This window comes from Carettochelys insculpta, chromosome 31, assembly GCF_033958435.1.
Source record: "Carettochelys insculpta isolate YL-2023 chromosome 31, ASM3395843v1, whole genome shotgun sequence".
NCBI classification, from domain to species: Eukaryota; Metazoa; Chordata; order Testudines; family Carettochelyidae; genus Carettochelys; species Carettochelys insculpta.
In genome coordinates this window covers 2,200,827-2,223,736 of record NC_134167.1, presented here as the reverse complement: position 1 = coordinate 2,223,736, position 22,910 = coordinate 2,200,827, and the positions used below count along the sequence as shown (strand labels likewise).

At 40.0% G+C, this 22,910-nt stretch overlaps 1 protein-coding gene across 1 annotated transcript; it reads left to right on the top strand.

The window, feature by feature from the left end:
- Positions 1-2,539: 2,539 nt before the first annotated feature.
- On the top strand, positions 2,540-22,054 carry BNIP3L (BCL2 interacting protein 3 like). The gene is made up of 6 exons (XM_074981837.1): positions 2,540-2,737; positions 11,880-12,060; positions 12,836-12,908; positions 15,363-15,466; positions 16,207-16,356; positions 17,642-22,054. Exons 1-6 carry the CDS (start codon positions 2,653-2,655, stop codon positions 17,688-17,690), a joined length of 642 nt encoding a protein of 213 aa, XP_074837938.1. The 5' UTR covers positions 2,540-2,652; the 3' UTR covers positions 17,691-22,054.
- Positions 22,055-22,910: the final 856 nt, after the last annotated feature.

Here is a 22,910-nt window from a genome sequence, read left to right as displayed (position 1 = left end):
CAGCGTGAAATCTTCCTGCAGGCCCACTACTCACTGGTGCACAATGCCATAATAGACCACCTCAGCAGATCCTTCATGAACTACGAGTGGTCCATTTACCTAGATGTGCTGCAACCCATTTTCTGAGTTTGGGGCGATCTGCGGGTGGGCCTGTTTGCCACTCACCTCACCTTGGAGTGCCAAGTGTGCTGTTCTTAATGGAACCTGGGTCCTGGACAGGCCCTGTGCTGTATGCGTACCCTCTGGTTCCCCTCGTCCACAAGATCCTCCTTGAAATTTGAGTGGACCAGGCCTTAGCAATCCTCGTGGCTCTAGCGTGGGCCAGGCACTATTGGTACTTAGTTCTATTAAACCTGTCAGTGTGTAATCTTGTTATGCGTGACCGTGTTAATGCAGAAGGAGGGGGATCTTCAGCACCCAAACCTCCTGTCCCGTCACCTCACAGCATGGAAGCTTCAGGGCTGAGTGACAGGGTACCTTCCTGCTCAGACCTGGTGAGGGAGGTGTTTTAAATAGTAGAAAACCCTCTACAAGGACCACTTACTTGGTGAAGCGGAAAAGGTTTGTCATTTGGGTTTTCCAAAGGGGGTTATCTCCTTTGCAGGCCATGATCCTCTTGATTCTGGATTATCTGTGGCACCTAAACCAGTTGGGGCTGTCCCTGTCCTTTATTAAGGTACACCGAGTGCCTATTTCCACTGTTCAGCATGGTCCAGGCTTTGTATTGGTTTTCTTGGACCCTGTGACCAAGAGATTCAGGAAAGCTTGCAGAAGGTTAGGTTGCCTGGGCGGAACCCCTTACCCTTTTGGGACCTCAATTTGGTTTTGGCCCAGCTTATAGGCTCCCCTTTCAAATGCCTTGTTTTCTTCTTCCTGCTGTTTCTAAGTTACCAAAGAGCCTTTTTGGTGGCCATCACAGCACCCAGACAGCCCTCTGACTTGAGGGCCCTTAGAGTGGACACACCCTACATACTGTTCCACCAGGAAAAGGTCAGCATGAGACCCTATCTGCCTTTCCTGCCAAAGGTGGTCTCCTCTTTCCGTGTTAACCAGGATATCTCACTACCTGTTTTTTACCCCAAACCTCACGCTACCCCTAGGGAGCAAAGCTTAAATACCTTAGGCACCTGTAGCACCTTAGCCTTTTACATGGACAGGACCAGTTCCTGCTGGCTGTGGCAGATAGGCTGAAGGGTCTCCCAGTCTCATGCCAGAGGATCCCTTCCTGGCTATGACCTTGTATTAAGGAATGGTACAAGCTAGGAAGAGTTCCCCTTCCTCCAGTCTACCAGCGTTCAGGCCTCTGCAGCAGCATTCCTGGCTGAAGACCCCATTTAGGAAACATCTAGGGCTCCTATCTCGTCTTCCCTGTGCACATTTTAGCTCATTAGCCTATTGTGCAGCCTGCCTGGGGAGACGCTGCAGGGGGCAGGGCTGTTTGGCAGTCATTCCAGGGTGCCAACTCATCTCCTAGCATCAGCCTGCATTGGGATACCCACGAGCAATCGCTCACCCATGAGAAGCCACTAAAGCTGTGTAGACACGACCCCCCTCATTAGCATAATGGCAGCTGTGGTGATTCAAAAGTGCCACTTTCGAATTGCATGCTGCCTATGTAGCCAGGGGCCTTTCAAAACAACCCCCGTTTTCAAAAGCCCCTTCTTCCAATTTGTTTTGGGAAGAAGGGGCTTTCGCAGAATGTTGGGTTGTTTAGAAAGGCCACCAGCTATCCAGGCAGTGCTTGATTTGAAAGCAGCACTTTTGAATTGCCCTGGCTGCCATTATGCTAATGAGCTGTTGCATATTGATGGTGTGCGTCATTAGCATATTTTGAACTCCTTCATTAACGTGCCCCATCCGAAAGGAGAGGGGTCATGTAGAGAGACCCCAAGTGTTCTCTGAGATGTGTGGCTTGTGTCCATGCCAAAGCCCTCCCGCCCTTCCTCTCTGGTGGTGCCGCCAGCACTGCGTGGCAGCAGGCTGGGTGGTGCCTCTCGGGGTGCTGTATGAGCGCTGCTACAGGCACGGGGGGAAATTGTGGGGCACCTGAGCGCGTGCATGGGGGAGAGCAGCGCCGCCCCCAACAGGTACGTAAGGGCTGTGTCCAGCCCCAGCCTAGCAAGGGGCCTCTGAATGGGGGGCGTGTGGGGCCCCTGGGTCCTGTCCCAGGCAAAACCCAGGACACGTGACCAAACAGCTCGGGCCCACTCCCGCTTTAGGGGGAGGGGAAGCCGAGCTCGCTCACGCGCACTTGTGCCAATAGCAGCCGTGCCCGGACGGCGCATGCGCTCTGAGAAATCGGGTTGGGGCACATGTCAGCCTTGGCACATACACAGTGAAAAAAGACAGCCCCAGGCGGGGACGCAAGCGCAGTGACGGCCAGGCCGTGCCTCCGGGAAGGACATGCGCACTAACGAGAGATGACGCGCCATTGGCACGCGCACGGGTGGGGCGGAGGTATCTGCGCTGTCACGTGAGCGAGCCTGTGGCAGCCTCTGGCGTCAGAGGGGGCGGTGCCTGAGTGCTGCGCCTGCGCAGCCGGAGGGAGGTGGGGCGCGGTGGAGCTGAGCGGACTCCGGCTTGTTGTTGTTGTCGTTGTCGTTGTCGTCCCAGCCCCGGAGGTTCTTCAGCTGCTGCTGCCGCCGCCCTGCCATGTCCTGCCCTCCGGAGTCGCCGCAGCACAACAACAACAACAACCCCCCGGCCGAGGGGGCACCCGCGGAGCCTGGCCTCAACAGTGAGTGCGCCCTGATTAGCGTCGGCAAATGACATGTAAATGAGGAGGGCCTGGGGCGTGCGACCCCCCCCCCCCGTCATCGCGTCCTTGTAGCGGCTGGGATTGGCGGAGAACGGGGCCACGCGAGCTGTTCTGGGCCAATGGGGTTCTGCGCACAGCTGGTTCGTCTGCGTCCGCTTGGAGTGGGGGCAACGTATCGGAGGGGGCTTCGAAGCGGTGCGGAGGGGCTCTGTGGGGTTGGGGGCTGTATGGGGGGAGGGTGCGTTGGGGTGCGGAGGACGAGGCGGGAGTACGTTGGGATGCGGGGAACTGGGGTGGGGAGGGGTTACGTTGGGGTCAGGTTGGGATATGCTGGGGTGTGGAGGAGGAATGGGAATAGGAGGAAGAGTTTGGTGGCCCTTGTGGCGTTGGAGGCTCTCTGAATGGAGTGAGAGCTGGGTCTGCGTAATGGGCAGGGGAAGGGGAGGGAACGAGCATATGGCGTAATGTCGGGTGGAGATGAGGGCTGGGGGTCCGTGGGACAATGACAGAAGAGGAGAGTGATCTGAATTAAAGGGGGATGGAATTGGCTCTGGTCAGAATGAGAGGCAGGTGAGGGGGACATAAGCTGGAGGTTATCTAGTGGGGATAGGCTCATTGAGTAGTTGAGTTTGGGTTATATCAGGGAACCTAAAGATCGCCTTTAAGTCAGTATAGTTTAGTGGATAGGCTGAAAGTACAAGGGGTGAGTCAAATGCAGGACGGAGCAGGGAATTTTAGTAGCAGGGTTGAAAACAGAGTTATGAGGCAAGGGGGTATGTGAAAAGGTGGATGTAGGACATGGTGAAGGAATCTCTATTCTTGGGAGTGAGTAATGGGGAGATGGAGTAGGTTTGTTCTGTGACAGGAGTTTATTTAGTGACTGGTTCTACCAGCTTATAGGGGACTATGACAAGGATGTGGGGAGGAGCTTGGCTGTGGGAATTATTTTATTCAGTGTCTGAGTAGATATCACTGACGGGAGCTATTTTCCTGTATATCTCACGTGTGTTAGTTGCATTGCTGCATCCTTTTGTTCCCAGGATGATCATTTATGTGGAAGATTGGTGGTTTTATCTATCGTGTCATATTGATTTAACTGTTGTGTTTTACGTTCCAAAGCACAACCATTTAATGTATGTTTTGATTTGCCTTTAATTGCTAAGGATACTGTGGTAAAATGTGGGTTAATGTTTAACAGTTTTCTTTATCCCACTTTGCTAAATCATGCATGAAATATATCGATAGGACCAGCTAATTGATGTCTAGTAACCCAGTGGGAAATGTATTAGATGACAGTTAACTATGCTGGTGTTAGAACATTGCCATTGCATTTTGTCAGGTGACATTCTATGCCATGTTAATTACTGTAGTGTGTTTCTTTGGCATGTTGTTTTCTGAGAACTGCAAGTACAAATAAAAGAATTACGGCCACATTTTTCAGGGCTGTCAATATGTAAAAATATAGCAATAGATATTAATGGGATTTCATTTAATTTTTTGAGATTTTGTCCTAGATTTGGTATGTCCAATTAAAGCTAATATTTCTACAACTCAATATTAGTTTATCTGTGAATCTAGGCCTGTGGTGTCCAGCCCATTCTTAAGCATAGTGGCTACTGCTGTAGAAGACTTGCCATCTTATTCTGAAGATGTATTCATTGTTCAAGCTATCTACCCACACTCAATCAGGTAAATAGCCGTATGTGGCTAGTGGCTGACATGTTGGACACCACAGATCTGGTGAATTTAAATAAATAAAAAAATCATTGATATAAATGAAGGTACCAAAAAAGCTAAGACTGACTGTGAACTCACTGGCACTCTGTGTGTGCTGAATAATGTCTTCCCTTTTTCTTACTAGTTCAGGCCACCGTTCCTTTCTGTGCTGCTCCTGTCCTTTTCCTTTATGTTGTCGCTGTCTCAAGGCAGTGTCTTAATTAACTCTTCTGTTGTGTTTGGCCACGTAGGCACAGAACAAAAACAATCCTCTACAACTTGTTTTTTTTCTTTGCATGTGTTACCTTTTAGTCTGCTGAAAAACGGAAATTGAAAGCCCAAACTTTCAAGATGCAAGAGCTGGTAGTTAGGCTGGACAAACTAGATCTATTTATTCATTTTATGAGACAGAAAGTATATGTGTAGCATGTCTGTGATGAGATTAATTAAAACTGTTATTTTATTGACAGTTTTAAAAAATCAAAAATATTTACTTAAAAAAAACTATTTAAAAAAAATCAATGATTTTTTTTAATCCACCCTGTCTGTGAACTGCAGATATTCCTTCTTACATACTTTTTTTCTTTTTGCTATTAATGTAGTTGACATTTAGTATGTTGGAGATGTCTGTCTGGAAGATGAGAGCAGGAAGAGAGGGTTCAGTGTAAATGATTAGGTCCCAATCTTGAAATAAAGTCTCCACCAGGGCACATTCCCATTGAAGAAAGTGAGGCATCTTGTATGTCTTGCAAGGGCTGCTCATGGAGATTTCAGTGTGAGATCAGAATACAAAGGATTAGTGAAATCAGTGCAGTTATTCAAGTTGACAAACACTGCACAGGGTAGCATGAAGTGTTTGTCAGGCTTGGCCCTGTGAGCAAACAGATACAATGAGTCAGCTTCATAAAGGCTCCATACCAGTTGTCCAAGAGGCTTGTAAATTCAATTTTGCCAAACTAGTGAGTCTGTATATTCATTTTTGTTCTGAAATATAGCATGCATTTATACATTGCCTTTATTGCAAAGATCTCAAAGTATACATAAAAGTGAAGATTGCCCCTTGTGTCAGTGGCAGAGCTGGGAAGGGAACGTGGAACTCTTGACTTAAGTCTTGAATGCTAACCATTAAAATGTGCTCTCTTGTATTTCCTGGTGCCTCCCTTGGATTTTAATTCTTACCTCATCGTTCTATTAGATATTTAGCAAAAGCAAACAAAAACTCAACTTCTGTTTTCAACAATATTTACCATATTACTGAAGGGGGAAAAGAAAGCAAGAGAGTTGTATATACTATCTTGTGAGAAGTCTGATCGTGACAGTTGGCTATTGTGGACAACTTTTTTGAAATTGACGATGAATGTTGTAAACTGACCACAGTCCCTGGCTAATCAAGTCCTGTACCTCATTCTGGCCTATTTACTGTAAAGGTGAAACAGAAAGCGCTGAAGTATCTGGGGGAAGAAGGGGTGTCTGCTGCATGAAAAATATTACTGTGAAAAACTGAAAGTTTTATCAATAATGGTATATTTAATTACTACTTAAGCATTTAATTGTTGTAACTTAAATAGTCTACAGTTGTGCTAGATTTGTAGTTATTATGAGATTATAAAAAAAAGTAAACCGTAAGACAGAAGTCTACTGGAAGTGACTGCATAGTGGCTATGAGCCAGAAGGCATAGTTATCACCTCTGCTTCAGACTTGCAGTAGAACTTACGAAACTTTGCCAGTGAATTCCTTTAATATAACTGCAGAAATTAGCCAGTTGGTCCAATCCCTGTGGTCATGTAGTGTGGTACGATTCCTTTTTTACATAGAGCCCAATTGACTTAATCAGAACTTTGATGTCCATTTGAGAGAAGGGGCCGAATAAAAGAACATTGTTTTTGGTATTGGTTAAAATCCAATCCTACCCTGCAATAAAACTCAGCTAAAGCTTTTCTGTAGAAAACCGTCAATTGTAAACAGTACTCTCAGAAAAATATTTCAAAGGTATTTTCTATATATGAATTAACAACATCAAAGCAATTAACGCTTCCTGGCAAACAATTGTATTTATACATGCTCCTGTTCCTTGACACCTCTGTATGCCTGATACTCTGGATATGCACTGTTATTGCTGGTAAAAGGGATACTGTCAGAATTTTAAGATACATTTTGTGAAATCTAATTTTAGTGGAGATTTCTGCTTGACAGGTAAGCTTTCTAATGAAAATGTGTTAACATTTAATAGCTCCTCTGCTCTGTGTGTGATCCTATCATTGTGGTAGTCTGTCAGAACTTGAAAGTAAATCTAAATGTGTTCACTAAAAACAAAATTCAAGTTTGCAGGTGGAATGTCCACAACTGTGAAAAGTGACTAGTCATTTGGTTTAAGATGTTAGCTGTTTTTCAGGATTTTTTTTTTTTAAGTACTATGACAGTGTTTCTTAAGTAGTAATCTCTTGGCTCACACCAAAATGCAAGTCTACATAGCCTGCATCCTCAGCACCCTCCTTTATGGCAGTGAGACTTGGACCCTGTATGCCCGCCAGGAAAAGAGGCTGAACGTCTTCCACATGCGCTGCCTCAGGCGCATCCTTGGAATATCATGGAAGGACAGAGTGACCAACACCACCGTCCTCGAGCAAGCTGGAATCCCAACCATGCACACCCTCCTCAGGCAGCGTCGGCTCCGCTGGCTTGGCCACGTCCACAGGATGAATGATGGAAGGATTCCAAAAGACATCCTGTATGGTGAGCTAGCCTCTGGCAAAAGACCTCCCGGACGCCCCCAGTTGCGTTACAAAGATGTCTGTAAGAGAGACCTCAGAGAGGTAGACATCGAGATGGACAACTGGGAAGAACTAGCAGACGACCGCGGCAGATGGAGGCAGGGGTTACACAAGGGCCTTCAGAAGGGCGAGTTGAAGATCAGACAGCTAGCAGAGGAGAAGCGAGAGCACAGAAAGCACAATAAGGACTTGCCAGACACCCACTACATCTGCAAGAGATGCAGCAAGGACTGTCACTCTCGTGTGGGTCTTTATAGTCACAGTAGATGCTGTAAATGAAGTCCTCAATTGAAACTTTAAAGGGCGCGATCCATAGTCTATGCAGACTCTGAAGGATGCCTACTACTACTACTAATCTCTTGGCAAAATTGCTATATTTAAAGGTCCATGACATTGCTTTTTGAAGTAAAAGTGACTCTTGTTTTTGAGAAAAATGTCAAATTCACAATTTTTAACGAAATACATACCTTTCAGGTGGATAGTTAAAATTTTAAGAGGCATAAAGTGCCAATTCTTGGTTAGGTGCTTCAATCTACAATGTGACAAAATGAAGCGTCTCCCATGTGATAGTAATATTACTGTTTGGAGAGGTTGGCTTGGTGATGAGAAGCAACATTTTTGACTAGGTTACTCTCTTCTCAAATATTTTTTTCTGGGATAATGTTGCTGCTGGTGCTCCTAGGACCAGTTATAGAGAAATGAGCATGTTTGTATTTTGAAGCAGAGGAAAAGGGAATATTCTTAGTTTCCAGCAGTTACTTTCAGCCGTCACTTTGAGGCTGCATTAATGGGCTCCAGAGTATTCCAAATCCAGCCCATGTCAGCCAGAGCAGAAAGTTATCACAAAGAGTCTTTGAAGGGGTTTATCAAGGACCTTTTTAAGCAGCAATTTGTGGCTGTTCTTGAGCCTTGTGTTGGAAATTTGTGACAGTGTTGAAGCTTAATATCAAAATTCATTGACATTCATTAAACAAGTTTTGACTCATCAAAGATGAGTGGTCAGATGGAGAATTACCACCATGCAGCTTGTCATGTAAACTCCCTCTCAGGATTTCTTTTGATGGGAGGGGTATTTAATCATGTTTTAATGTGTTTCTTCTAGTGTGAACCTAACAACTTCAATCTAAACAGCGAATTCCTTAATTTAGTATAGGCTGTGTTTAAGCTTGTTTTTTGTAGCATAGGCTTAAGGATAGCTGCGTCCCTATTGTGTGTCAGTGCAGACAAAGCCTATTGCAGTCAATTCTAATTATTCTTCCACTGCAGTCCCAGGCATCCTCTCTGGTCAGATACCAGAATTGGTTCACAAGGTTAACCTTACAAGAAGTATCCTTCCTTATTTATGTTTAGTGTTAGGGTATATCTGCGTGGTACCCTTATTATGAAATAAGCTATTCCGGAATAGTTTATTTTGAAATAATGCTGCTACATACAGAAATGCATTTCAAAATAGCACTTAATTTTGAAATACATTGTCTAAACACTTGGAGCCTATTTTGAAATAGAGCCTTTGGAGGCACTGTGGCTTATTTCAAAATCAGTGCTAATCATGGTTTTAGCAGCACCTATTTTGAAATAGATGCTATCCCTCGTAAAATGAGATTTTCCAACTTCAAAATAAGACAGCCGCTATTTCGAATTTATTTCAAAATAGTGATTTCATCATGTAGGTGCTAGGTTCATTATTTCAAAATAACGGCTATTATGTCAAAAAATTTGCTGTGTAGACCTACCCTTAGTCTCCAATATCTCTGCCTTATTTTTCCCCCCCTTTTGTTTGCTGGGGAACTTTACTGTACAACATCATGGAAGAAGAGGAGAGGAGAAATTCCTATCATACGTCAATCATTATAACTCCCCCCACCACAGTAACTTCTCTTCACCCCAAATTAACATCTGACATTAGCTGTACCTCAGCTAACAAATTCCTCATTGTAGTTGCAATGTGTTTTTTTTCCCCCCACAGGTATTAGTGATTTCATAGTGGAAGGTTGTTGCTCTAGGTAGGCTTACTCTCTTGCACATTTCTTGAAATATGGCCTTCCTGTTAAAAATTCTGTAGTCACTGCAGAGCATCCCAAGTCTGAAATCGAGTAGTCTCACCAGTCCATGCTGGTTGGTCTGACCTAAAACTGCCTTTCCTCTGCCCTTCGTTGGCTAAGAACTGGCCATCCATTTATTCAACTGGTGAATGGCCTTCAGATCATTTTGCAGAGTGCTTTGCTAGTTGCAGAAACTCGCATCTTCTAACTTCTTCTGCTCTGTAAGACTCCAGGTACCAGCACACTCTGTGTGTGAATATAATCAGCATCATCTCCAGCCTCGGAGGTGTTCCTGGTTAGTGAACCTTAATGGAAAATTTGCCAGAGTATGGAAGAGTTAGTAATTGATCCACTGGTTCTGAGACAAAACTTCTGGAATTTGGAAAGGAATTTTTGGAATGTGACTGCTCCCAGAATGCATATGGGTTTGTACATGGGTAATATGTATTTACTCATAATTTCTCACCCACAAATGCCACTCTGCAGTATCTGTCCTAGCATAAAATTGTTGCAGCTAATGTGATTGAGCCCAGCACCTGTCTGAACATGGGCTCTTAGCAAGTCCACTAAGCCTGATTAATAATTGATTGCTTCATTTAAGTCAAGAAATGTGCGTTGTATACTTCTAAACTTTTTAGCGAAGGTAGCTCTACCTTAAAAAGTGAATGTTGGTAATATTCCCAGGGGCCTTAAAGAAAGCACTAGTCAGCAGTTTATGCACACAGTGTTAAACTTAGTCGAGTAAATTTTTAAAATGATTTAAAAGTAGTTTATTTTATCCATGCCAGTGCTCCTTGATTCTATTTTTACAGTGTTATTTTTATGACATTATACTGGATAAGCATTATCCATTGCAAAAGTAAGCAAAATGGTGAATAGGAGTATTTCAGATAGGACATGATAAAATTTTATTAAGCTTAGTACACAATTTTTGTTCAAGCGGTAGAAACATATTATTGTTAGTATAACAGGGTGAGATTTTCTGAAGTGACTGGAGCACAACCCTACTAGTTTTTGCTATTGGAAATTCCTCCCTTTGAACAAAATTGATAAGTTTTTAGAATTGCTGTGTGCCATAATACTTTCTAGTTATATTAAGGATTGTATTGACAGCAAAACCCCTGCTAGTGTGCAAAGATGCAATAGTTTCTACAGTACAAGGCTCATTATGTAGCCTCCCTAGGGAAGAGTTGTTGCTGGATAATAAAATGTGCTGGTTAGTTGAACTGGGGCTGGTGGTCCTGCTGTTGCTGGGCAGCTAGTCTGGCAGATGCTGGTTAAGTGAACTTGCCAATTATCCAAATGCTGGATAAAACAGCTTTTACTGTACAACAAACTACTTCGTAATTATTCCAGTGACTCAGATTTTCTGACACACAAAATGTACTGTATTAAGAGTCTGAATTTGAGTATAGTCTGAGATCAGGATTTTAAACAACATATAAAATTAATTGCTTGAGCCATTTCAGGCAAAAGGGACACCAAATGTAAAATTTTTAACCAAAGAATCAGAAAGGTAGCCATGTTAGTCTGTATCTTCAAAAACAACAAGAAGTCCTGTGGCATCTTATGGACTAAAATATCTGTAAGTCTATAAGGTGCCACAGGACTTCTTCTTGTTTTTAACCAAAGAACAAATGTTGTCTAGAAAAGAAACTTAACTTGTGTCAACTTATGCCAACTTTCTCAAACAATTAACTTAGATAAAAGGTAAAATGTATGTGTTCTCAAGTGACAGTTAATGGGTTTGAATAAGGACCCCAGAGTTACATTGGACTGGACAATGGTAAAATAGGTGACCCATATGGCAGGACTCAAGTGGTTTAAATTCACTCATCAGAACATGAGCTATCTATTTATGAATATTTTCAAACTATCCTAACTGAAACTTGTTACTTAACCGAACATTTTAGTAGAACGTTAAGTAGCATTTTAATTTTTTTAGATTCTTTAGTTAAAATTAGCTGAAGAATAGAGAGAGGATAAATTAGAATGTATGTAGACAAAGCTGTGTGCAGACTCTTCCCTGCAAAAATAGGATTAACTGTGAGTTATAAGAAAATGTGTAACTATATTAGCAGTAGTTTTCACTTCTTGTATTAGAAACTGTTAAGGTAAATATTCAGATAAGGCTGTAAAACAGACTTCTACCTCCCATCTCAAATTATTGCAAAGTGAGAGTGTCCATTTTCTGACAGACCTAGAATAAACAGTTGCATGTATGGCTGACCACACAAATGCCATTTTCAGCTGAATATGACAAGCTTAGTTTCATAGGATACAGTAGATTGCAGGGGGGAGGATTCAGAGCTTAAACCTGATACACATGAAGGTGATACCTGTTCGGTTTATTACTTCCATTTACCCAAATCGGGACTGTTTAGTTCAAAGCTTTTAAGTTTGTGGTCAACTTCAGGGGCAAGGAGAAAACAAACCTGCCATTCTTGTTTTTTATATGAACGTTTTTTTCTTGCATTTGTGAATATGGTGAATTCAGATAACATTCGCTTTCTGCATGTAAATGATAAAACCTTAAGCAAGGTTTTAGTTTCAGTGCTTTTCATGAGACCCCCATCTGCCTGGCCCAACAGGTTCCTGGGTGGAGTTACAGATGAATGGCAATAGCAATGATAATGCCATCGGGAAAAATGGAGGCCTGGAACATGTCCCTTCGTCATCCTCTATCCACAATGGAGACATGGAAAAAATTCTTCTGGATGCCCAGCATGAATCAGGACAGAGTAGTTCAAGGGCTAGTTCCCACTGTGACAGGTAAGGAAACATAGCTGTGTCACATTTTTATTAGCTTTATACTTCTGTATCCGTGAGCCAGCCAAAGTGCCATTTGAAATACTTGCTGAATCTTGCTAGCTTTAAATGGTAGATAACTAGGTTTATTTGAAAAGCAAATAATTGTTGAAATAAAAAAGAGTAGAACAAATTGCATCAGTATCTGTCAGATCTCTTTCTAGGATTTTTTCATGTTCTGTGTGAAAAGAATGACATGTCCACTGATGCATGACGATTTAAGAGACGGTAATACATAAGAGGAAGGGATCCTACGACTGAAGATAGGATTCGTGATGATGACAATGTTATAAATTCCCTTTAATTAAAAGTAGCTTACTCAGCTACATTTGTATATTGTGTATCCAGGCAAGAGTAAGTGGAAGACAGTGCTAGAATAGACAACATGCTAGTAATTCCTACTCCTCTTTCTCCCACAGAGGAGGTAGTGTGGAGGAAAAAATGGTATTTTAACTTCTGTGTTTGCCCTTAAAGGCAATATATATTTATATCAGGTAAAATAATGGTGTTTGTCATGTCAAAGCATAAAATAGGAACAAACTGGGAAAATGGGAAATCTTTTGGTCTCGGAGGATTTTTCCTCAGCAGGCATAATGAGAAGAAGGATAATATTATAGTCCTTGTTTTTCATCTCAATTGTCTACGTAACTTATATAGAAATAATTGACCTTGAATGCTAATAAACTGATATTTAATAAACCCCAAAGCGTTGATCTTGCCATCATTTTTTTTCCTTTAGTCCTTCCCCTCAAGAAGATGGACAGATAATGTTTGATGTGGAAATGCACACGAGTAAAGACAACAGTTCACAGGTATTTTCTCCAGGAAACTCTAACATACATAATGCTGTCTAGAACAGTATTTAAGGCATAGTATTGTCTGTTGCAAATGGCCAATTTGATATCAAGATCACTTAAAGAACTAGTGAAGCATGCTATAGGGCTGAAGTCAAATATTAAAAATTGTAAACTCTATACTATGCTTTCCAGGTACAGAGAATAGAAATCAATTTTATTATATACTTCAAAGGAGTAAGAAATACTCAGTTTTAAACTGTTAATTTCCAACAATGCATTATTAATGCAGTATGGAAACAGCTGAGTGTGCAGTAATATTCTTGACTTTCAATTCACTAACAATAAACTCCACTGATCAAAAACCTGTTTATTCAAAATCTCAAAATGTCCTTTTAGGCTTTTGAAATAACCATGCTTATTTATATTGTGCCATGTTCTTTGTGTTTTTTAAAATCAAATAAACATTTTGACTAGAACTTTGTAAACCAAATTATTCATGCTCGCCTGCTGTTTTATAAATAGACTCAGTAAATCATTAAAGATTTTGTCTAGTTGAAATTCTATTAACTTTTTGCTTTACCAAGCAGAGATGAAAGTTATTTTCTGTGTTTAAGTTGCAGTGGGGGGTTGGCATGAAGTTTAGTTTACAACATTTGCATTCTACTTCTAAAACTTCATAATGCAGTTTTTAAATCTGAGTGGGAGAGAATATCAGGCAGCAATCCCAAATTTTAAATAAAGTCTTGGCTACGTCTGCACTAGAGGGTTTTGTTGACAAAACTCACGGAGCATCTACACACAGAATGCATGTTCTTGACAGTATCAGCAAAACCAGGCATTTCCGCCCATAGCATTCTACCTCTCTGTCATGAGGAATAATGTCTTTGACAATTTCTGTTGACAAAAAAGCTGTGTAGCTGCTCCAGGGGGCCCTCTGTTGACAGACAGGGCTTTCAGTTCATCAGGTAGCCCTGTTTCCTGAGCTTCCAGTAAGCTGTTCTGTTAAGAAAGCTGATGGCCAGTCTGGCCGCTGTCTGTCGAGAGTGGATCGACAGAGCGATCCACTTTTGTGTGTGGACGTGATCTGTCAACAGATGTTTTGCCACAAGATATTTTCCCACAGTAAGTTCTGTCGACAGATCGCTGTGTTGTAGACGTAGCCCTTGACTAGATGTAGTAGCAACTTATAGATTATAGTATGGATATATTTAACACATCTAGTTATGTAGGTAGGTGAACTATTGCACAAATATTTAGTTTACTACCTAAAAATTCAGGTAAATCATTTCATAGTTAGTCAGCTCACATAATTCTCAGTAATCTTAACGCTACCAAATGGGAGGGAATCTGGTGCTCAACTCTTTGTGCTGAATTTGCTGTCTTCAGCTGCAGAAGTTGAGACCAATCATGAAGAATGAGCTGTGCACTAAACTTTTGTTAGAGGATGACGAAACAATAATAGCCGTCATCTGTAGCCCTATAGAGTCCTGTACCACCTCAAGTGATGTTTTTGTTTTGTCATTCTGGATTGCCATCTCCCTGTTAGAATTTAGCTTGGATCCCTTTTACATTTGTTTTGGTGTCTCTGTCAACTAAGCTGTACTCAAAGTTGTATAAGGTAACTTTGCTAAAGCCTGAGTTTGGCCTGAGGCTCTCATCGGGGGAGCACAGCATTGGAGTGCAACACATACAGCCCTAGGCATTCATATCCATGGTTTGCTGTGTCAGTTATGAAAGTGAACTTAAAAAAAAGAAATGCTGGAGCCCCGGCACCTCTTTAATTACAAACCAAGCACTGTAAGTGTCTGCCCTTTCATGGGAGGGAGGCATTAATCTTTGGGGCAGGTACTGTCGTTTACCGTGTTCTTGTATACCGCCTACAATAGTTGGGCCCAGACCAAGCTCCGCTACAACATAAGTGTTAAATAGCAGTGGTAAAATACCAATCGAAGAGATTTGTTTGACATCGATAGTGGGGGAAAAAATCTGAAAGAAATTATTTAAAATACATACGTACAGTTTGTCCAGAAATAATGTACTTCGATTATATCTGATTTAAGATTTGCTAATGGTTTTGGGAATGGTTTATACTTTAAAATATTTTATTCAACACGAGCTTACTTAGGCTATTGTTGAAGTCATCCTCTCAGTTGTTCTCTACAGCTTGCAATCTGTATTTAAACATCATTTCAATGAAGCTCACTTTAGTCCATGATTTAAAAAAAAATACATTTATCAGAGATGTATTGACATCAGTGAACCCTGTGGGCAAAGTAAAATCCTTTCCAAATAAACTCTTGATACAAGAATGTCTTTTCAGTTTTCCTCTTCAACTCTAATGTGTGCCTGATAGAATGAAAACTACCAACATGTGCTACTTATTTTGATACTGCAGTTGATGTTCATAAAATTAATGCCAGGAGGAACAGTGATGAAGTGTTATAGGGCATCTCCCATGTATATTTTCAGTCTGAAGAGGAAGCGGTAGAAGGAGAGAAAGAGGTGGAAGTTTTGAAGAAAAGTGCTGCCTGGGTTTCAGACTGGTCGAGTAGGCCTGAAAACATTCCTCCCAAGTGAGTCAAACTCCTTACTAATAAACAGTCCTTCTGTAAGAAGGAAAGAGGAATCCTGCTACACATACATTGAATTAATGTGGTTATCAAAATGGGATGATCACAGAAAAAAGTATTTTGGTGACTTGGGTTTTCCTTGGAGGATAGGTAGGATATAAATAAAAAACAAAGTTGCAAAGTATGTAACAGCATAACAGAGATCCTTTTACTGAAAGCAACCCATCAGTAAGCTTACTATGAAGTTACTTTTTTTCCTAATAACAATGTTCTTTATATGTTAGATCCTGGTTCGCAAAGCTTGCATTTGTGGCGTTCAGTAAGAACGCAATGTCAAGTGTTGGCAAATCATCTAAATTCTTGACATCGTGATTTTTGCATCTGTAAAATTGGTATATGCTCACAATCAGGCGTTGAAACCCCTGAATGACTAACACCACCTGAGTGCAAAGTGCTTGTTAAACTTGCTGTCTATATCTGGGAGATTTGTACATCCCTGTGTGAAACAAAAATGTCTGAGAGTCAGGTAGTGAAACTCCCTCTCCCACACCCAATTGTCATTTGAGCATTTGCTCCTATTGTTTTTGTACTTGAGTGAGTAGTCTCTCCACAGTATCGGTTTTTCTCTCTTCACACTGCAGTCTGGCTCTAACCCCGTTTGTTCCATCTTGAAAAAAATCTTGCAGAGTTCACACAGTTCTGAAGTGTTCCTGTCTTTTTTTTCTCCTCCCTCCCCCCTTCAGGGAGTTTCACTTCAGACATCCAAAACGTGTAGTATCTTTAAGTATGAGAAAGAGTGGTGCTATGAAGAAAGGAGGCATTTTCTCTGCAGAGTTTCTTAAAGTTTTCATTCCATCTCTCTTTATATCTCATGTATTGGCTTTGGGACTAGGGTAAGTACAAAGACTAATTTTAAACTATGCGTCTTTATTGCTTGTATACTTATTGTAGTACTATTGGAGTTACTAATCTGAGGAAGAGTATAATAAGAATGACCCAATTATCTTGGCATGGTGCTGATATAGTGCGTATATCTGCGACGGGAAAACTATCTCTTTAGTGAAGCAAATCTCTTTAGTTGATTATAGGGTAAGTTTTTGTATATGCAGGCATTGAGCATGCGCAGAATATCATGAAATCTGTGACCTTAGTTGATTCTTGCAGTTCTGTGTTACATGACCTGCGTGCTCACCTGTTTATTTCATTCAAATTCCTTACAGTGTAAAAAAGGAAAAGAATAAGCAAAGCATAACTATTAATAGTAATTTCTCCATTTTGCTCTAAGAAAAGTAAAGTCTGTGTAACATGATGAGGTGATGATCCACATCCATGTGAATGGCACAGTTTCACTGCAAGTTGTAACTAATTCTTAGTGACTAGCTCTGCTGCCGTTGCATGATGGTACTGAAAATGAAGGCTTGGAACAGAAATGTACACATAACATTGTGTACCTATTTTGCAAAACTAACTACTAATTTTCAAACAGCCCAGCAACGCCATTAGTATTTCTGTAACTAGAAGTGATCGCTGCATGTGCTTGTGGTCTTATATTTGCAGATGTTATGTCCTCTTGTGTTGGGGCCAGAGAAATGTACTCTGAAAATACCATCTTTCAGTTTTTATTTAATTCCTTCTTATTTAGTTATTTCTTGCACAAAGCTTTTACTCTGATTTTCACATATAAATGATTTTTCCTTAGTCCTAGTTATTGACTGACCTAGCTGGATAGCTAAGGTGAAAAGAAAATATTTGGTAGCAAAAACGTATATCTCTGTAATGAAGCAGGGATGTTGCCTAGGTTTTTTTGTTAGGGATCTGCCTTTTTATAGGCCTGTAAGACTCAAAAGTTTTAAAGCCTACGTTTATATTTTTTCTTTCAGTTTAGTGTAAAGAATTTTGTGTGTGCATTGTTTTGGCTGGGATTTTCAGAAGCGCTTCAGGGAGCTGGATGTCAATGGAATGAGGAGATCTAAATGCCTTGGACTCTGTTAGAAACCTCAGTCGTAGTAGTTAGATCTTTAGATGCAGTCACTTTTATATAAGAAAAAGGGAGGCTATGGAAGAACAAACAAAATGGAAACTATTGACCAGGGCAAACTACGACGGGGGAGTGAGCAAGAACTGTTGTGAAGGGAACTGTTTTCATGAAATACAATATTTTTTGTATTTTTATTTCAGCATTTACATTGGAAAACGACTGACTGCACCTTCAGCCAGCACTTATTGAGAGAAGCAGAGTGCAAAACTTGGAAATCCATGTGACCTGTGAAGATGTTATTGTCACATTAGTACATTTTGAACTTGAGACCATTTTAAGCATGATCCCAGCCCACCCTTTCTTCACATATCCAGGTTCCAGTAACTCTTGGAATTCAGTATTGTATTGGAACTCTGAGGCGTTTGACTACCCACCTTCTCTCCCTCCCTTTGGCCTGCAAAACACATCAGTTGCCTAACAGACTTTACAATTGTCTATACATTGCAAGGGCTTCTTTCAGCACAAAATTCCACCAGCAAATTATAATTTTATCAGTGATGCTGTTGCCTCCTCTAGTACAACCTGACTTAAATCTGCTCATGGATTAAATGTTAACTGTATAGCAATTGCCAGTCTCTTTAAAAGAATCTGAAGTTTGGTTAGACTAAAAGCGAGTCTTTGTTTTTAGAAAACTGTTGGCTGTAAATCAAACTTAAAAAATCATTGGCAATAAAGAATAAATAAATTTTAAAACCAGCTTTTTAGGCAAGTCACTCAGCCCCCTATTTTGGACATGACTTTTTGGTTGCAGGAGGCAAAGACTGTGCAAAACATAAAGCAGGATAACAACTTAAAGTCCTCATCATATTTTAATGGTAGGTGATTTATAGTAATCTTGTCTTTTCTATGAAGTAGCCTTTTTTTCTGGTAGGAAAATCTAATGCCTAGAAAATGTTAGAGGAATTGCATTGCATGTGTGCGAAGAAGTTTTTGTTTTCCTTTAGCTTTTTCCTCACAGGAAAATTGTAAACATAGGCTTTTCCTTTATAAAAGCAATTTGCAAAGATTTTTGATCTATTTAGACTCTGTGTAAAAGGGGTAGTATCCCGAAACCACCTATGATTATAAACATATGATAGTTTCAATAGCTACTTAGTGCATTTGATCTCCCTGTTGAGAATAGTCTTGGCAGTTGTGTAAAAAGCACAAGTTGCAAATCACTGAAATGTCTCCTTTAGAAAAGTTTTCAGCATTCCCATTTCTCATTGTTTCCTGCACAGTCTCCCTTGGGGACTAATGTAGATTCTAAGGTTGCTATTGATATCTCATGTAGCTAGGTAAAAATCTCACTAATGTTTAACTTTCCTTGGGAAAACTCAGTCTTGTCCTCCTTCAGTGATGCTTTTTTTCAAAATGTGAATCTTTATTACTAAATTTTTATGAAGCACCAGGACATGTGTCCTTGGCTGCATCTTCGCTACAGTGATCTGTTGACAGAAGTCACTGTCGGAAGATATCTTCCGACAAAACCTCTGTTGACAGATCATGTCTACACCCAAAAGCAGCTAGAAAGAGCAATCCACTTTGTCAACAGAAAACAGCCAGACTTCCCAGCCATCTCTCGAAGCTCTGCAGACAGGGCTGCCCAGGGAACCAGAAGCCCCTTCTGTCGACAGACGGCCCCATAGAGCATCTCCGCTTTTTTTCCAGCAGAATCTGTCGACAGGCATTATGCCTCATACAGGAGCGACTTAGCTCTCCCGAGAGAACCTCTGCGTTCTGTCGACTAATTCTTGACAGAATGTATTTTAGGTGTGAATGCTCCATGCGTTGTGTAGACAAAACTCATTTTGTTGACAAAATTCTATAGTGTAGATGCAGCCCTTAAGTAGATCTTATTGGATTTCAAAACATGTAGCATGACTCTCTGATAGTACATTTTTTATATACACAGATATAGATATAGATAACATTTTAATAACAATTGTAAAATTAACATTTGTTCCCTAAATATTTAGTATTGAAGTCTGTTTCATATATAACAGGTATAAAATATGATATAGACTTTTTAATATTTAGGAAACAGATGTTAGTTTTAAAACTAGCAGATCTCATTTAGACAGAAAATGCAATAGGCTGATTTGTAGAAAATAATGAAATCTAGTCAGCCAATTGGGAAGAAGTAGTTATCTTAAATTTTCAGCTTGCATCAAATAAAGTTTGATTTGGTATGACAATGATCAAAACAGTTCAAGCTTGGAGGCTAATTTTTAGTTGAGGGTTGCTGTAAAAAAGGCACCTCAGGAAGCAAAGAAGCTAAATATGAAGGTTAGTAGGATTTAAGACCAGTACAGGGTGAAAGGGTAGCCAAAACATTGTTTAGACGTCTATTTTTTATTTTCATCTTAAATATTAGTAACACTTGAATTATCTACAACTGTGTATTTATTTCAAGTGTGGGCATTGGGTTTTATCCAGAAATGTGGAAGAAAAAAGTGGCAAAGCTGTTTTTTAGGCAAGATGAACCACCCTATTTTAGAGACGTAAATAAAATGGAAAGGGGAGAAGAAGGCTAGTAAACTTTATTACTACTAATTATAGCACCTTCTTTTGTATGAAAATTGGAATAGTGGGGAAATATATTTATATTAAATAGGGAATACCTTTATTTAAAAAAACACCATCCATCTTAGACTGACTTATCTGCAGAATACTTGATAAATATGTTACAAGCTTGTGACTAGAGGATAAACACAGCTATGTGCTAATATTTCAAGCAGCTGTGAGATTAAAAATTGTGAAACATATTACTGAAAAATGGATGCCTGATCACTGTAGCACTTGTTATCTTACAATGATACAATGCAGTATTTATTGATACCCTAATATAAGCTCTGGATGGAAGTCTACAACTTTTAGTTTTACAATGACCCACAACAGATTGTTTAATTTGAAAAGGGGTTTCAGCTATTGATAGTTTGAAGTTGTGTCAAGGTAAATGTTGTTTTAAAAGCTTTATAACTGTTTACAGTTTTGAAAAACAGGCAGACTTCATTTTTCTTATGTTCAGTGAAAACTGGCTTAATATTTGTAAATAGGATCAAGCAAAAATACATCAACTCGCACATTAAAAATGTGGCAGGCGAATTTAACAATAGCAAGCACATATTTACTCACTCTGTTTTGAAAAGTAAAAACTGAAGACTGTGTTAGAAATTCAAATTGTTAATTGACCCATATGTTGAAATTATTGAGGTTAACTGAGCCAAAGTGATTCTGCATCCTTTATATATTTAGTTAGCACTTTGTAACATTATATACAGTTTACAGTACATGTATGAGTTGTAGCTATAAACATTTTGTGCCATTAAAACTCTCACAAAACTGTGTCTGTTAGATCACTTCGTACCATTTTTTTTCTTTCAGGGAAGACTTTGGGTAATTTTTTGAGACTGCTTGTTTATGAAGTAATAACTATCCCAGGTTAAATGAACCAAGAGTTGTACTTTACTTTGAGTGGGATCATTTTACAGAGTTGTAAGGGAGATCATGAAGTTATTATGTTGAAAAGTAATTAAAATATGCACCTTTTCAACCATGCTTATTACTTCCATCCTTTTCCAGTACCTTTATCTCCTTAAAGATCAGGAAGACTGTAGTACCAAAAGTAAGAACAGTGAATTGTGCTTTAAGCTCCTGGGTCTCGAAGTTTGTAAGACTCCTAATTCAGTCACGGAGTTTAAAGGAATGGCCTCAACTCTTGTTCCAAGTCTGTAGAACTATGATGATTTATGCCAGCCGAGCATCTGCCTCTATGGTCTTGTCTTATCAGATTATTACTTACAGTTAGATGTCAGGGTATTGGAGATGACTTAAAAAAAAAAGTGTGGTGTTTACCTGTATAAACTTCAGAAGTAACCTATTTTATTTCCTCACTGATTCTTTTTAATGTAAAATTTCATAGCATGAAAAATTAAGAATGAAATTTTCAAAGGTACCTAATTTACCTAGAAGCCCCAAAAATATCAATTTTCAGAAGAACTTGTGAATTTAAGATTTGACTTGCAGTAACTCTTGAGTTTCTAAGTAGTTGATGCCCTTTTGAAAACGGGACTCAAGCTTTTGAGTGTTTAGGTGCTTTTGAAATCTATAGGCAACATCTTAAAAATCCTTCTTTGAGTAGTTTATCAGAGCAGAGGGATTGTAAGTAGCCAGTTAAACTAAAATTACATATTTACATACATAGTGCTTCTGTTGCAGATCCTTTTCACCAGTCATAGCGCAGCATCTGCCCAAGTAAGAGAATGGTAATACATTTTATAGACCAGGAACTCTCTCTTGCTCTGACAATAGTGTTGTTTTAAATGGCAATCAGAATGAGATACAGAGGCGTGTTAGTCTCCCAGTTCAGCTGGCCTACTAAGACTCTTTGCAGTTCAGAGTTGCTCTTATTATCCCTGTAAGAGCTGTACAGTTTGTGTACAAGGGATTGACATGTGTTAATGAGACTGCAGAAAACTTAATTTTCCATTTATTAGAACAGCTTGATGGTTCTGTTTGTACATAACTACATGCATGCAGTGCTTGCCCTTTGTGTCATATAAAAACAGGAAAAGAATATTAAAAATAGCAAAATCTTTAGTCGATTTCTTTTCTACAAAAGTTCCAACTGGAATGAAATTAGAAGTCTTCATTTACAGATATCTTCCATATCTGTATTCCTGTGGGGTCCAACAAAGTTGGTTTATGTTAATGACTGGGAGTAAATACTAGCTGAACTAATCAAGTGGTGGCTCTGATTTTATTATTTTATAAAGATGTTTGACTTTGTAGGTTACAAACTGTGGATTTCATTGTTGATGGAAATTCTCTTTCAGTCGCAACAAAAATCTGAGTTGGGCAATTTCCAAAAGGATGCAGAGCCTACCGTCATGCCCAGTTATTTTGGTTCATTTTAAGATATTTGGGTAACCCAAAAAACAAAGCAAAACAAAAAGCCCTACCATTACATATAGAATGAGTTTGAGAAGTAAAATCTTCTAATTTGGAGTTCAAACAGTTGATATCTAAATTAAATAATTTTTGCCTTATTGAAGTCCATAAGAGTTTTACCTTCAGTGTGGCCAGCATTTCACCCAAAGAATTTTAAGCATTGGATGATTTCAGAGGGACTAATTTTACACTTAGTAAATTGTTGGCATAAGTCCCTTGATGAACCAGAGCCTTGACAAGGATATAAAATTACAGTTGTGATTGAATTGCTCTGATATTGTGCTGCATGGTTGCTACCCCACATGCATATATAGATGTGAGATTTAAAAATGAACCTAGAGCCTTAAGGCACACTTGAAAATCGCGTCCTGAGTATGTACAGCAGCCATCCACAAGAAAAAGCCACAGCTTAATGTACTTCCAGTTGATGAAATAAATCTTCGTGTCCTGCACTGCACATCAACTTGGCCATGAGCA

Coding starts and splice junctions, on each gene's coding strand:
- BNIP3L (XM_074981837.1), top strand. CDS start 2,653: ATGTCCTGCCCTCCGGAGTCGCCGCAGCACAACAACAACAACAACCCC. Junction 2,738..11,879: donor CGCGGAGCCTGGCCTCAACA/GTGAGTGCGCCC, acceptor CTGGCCCAACAG/GTTCCTGGGTGGAGTTACAG. Junction 15,467..16,206: donor CCTGAAAACATTCCTCCCAA/GTGAGTCAAACT, acceptor TCCCCCCTTCAG/GGAGTTTCACTTCAGACATC.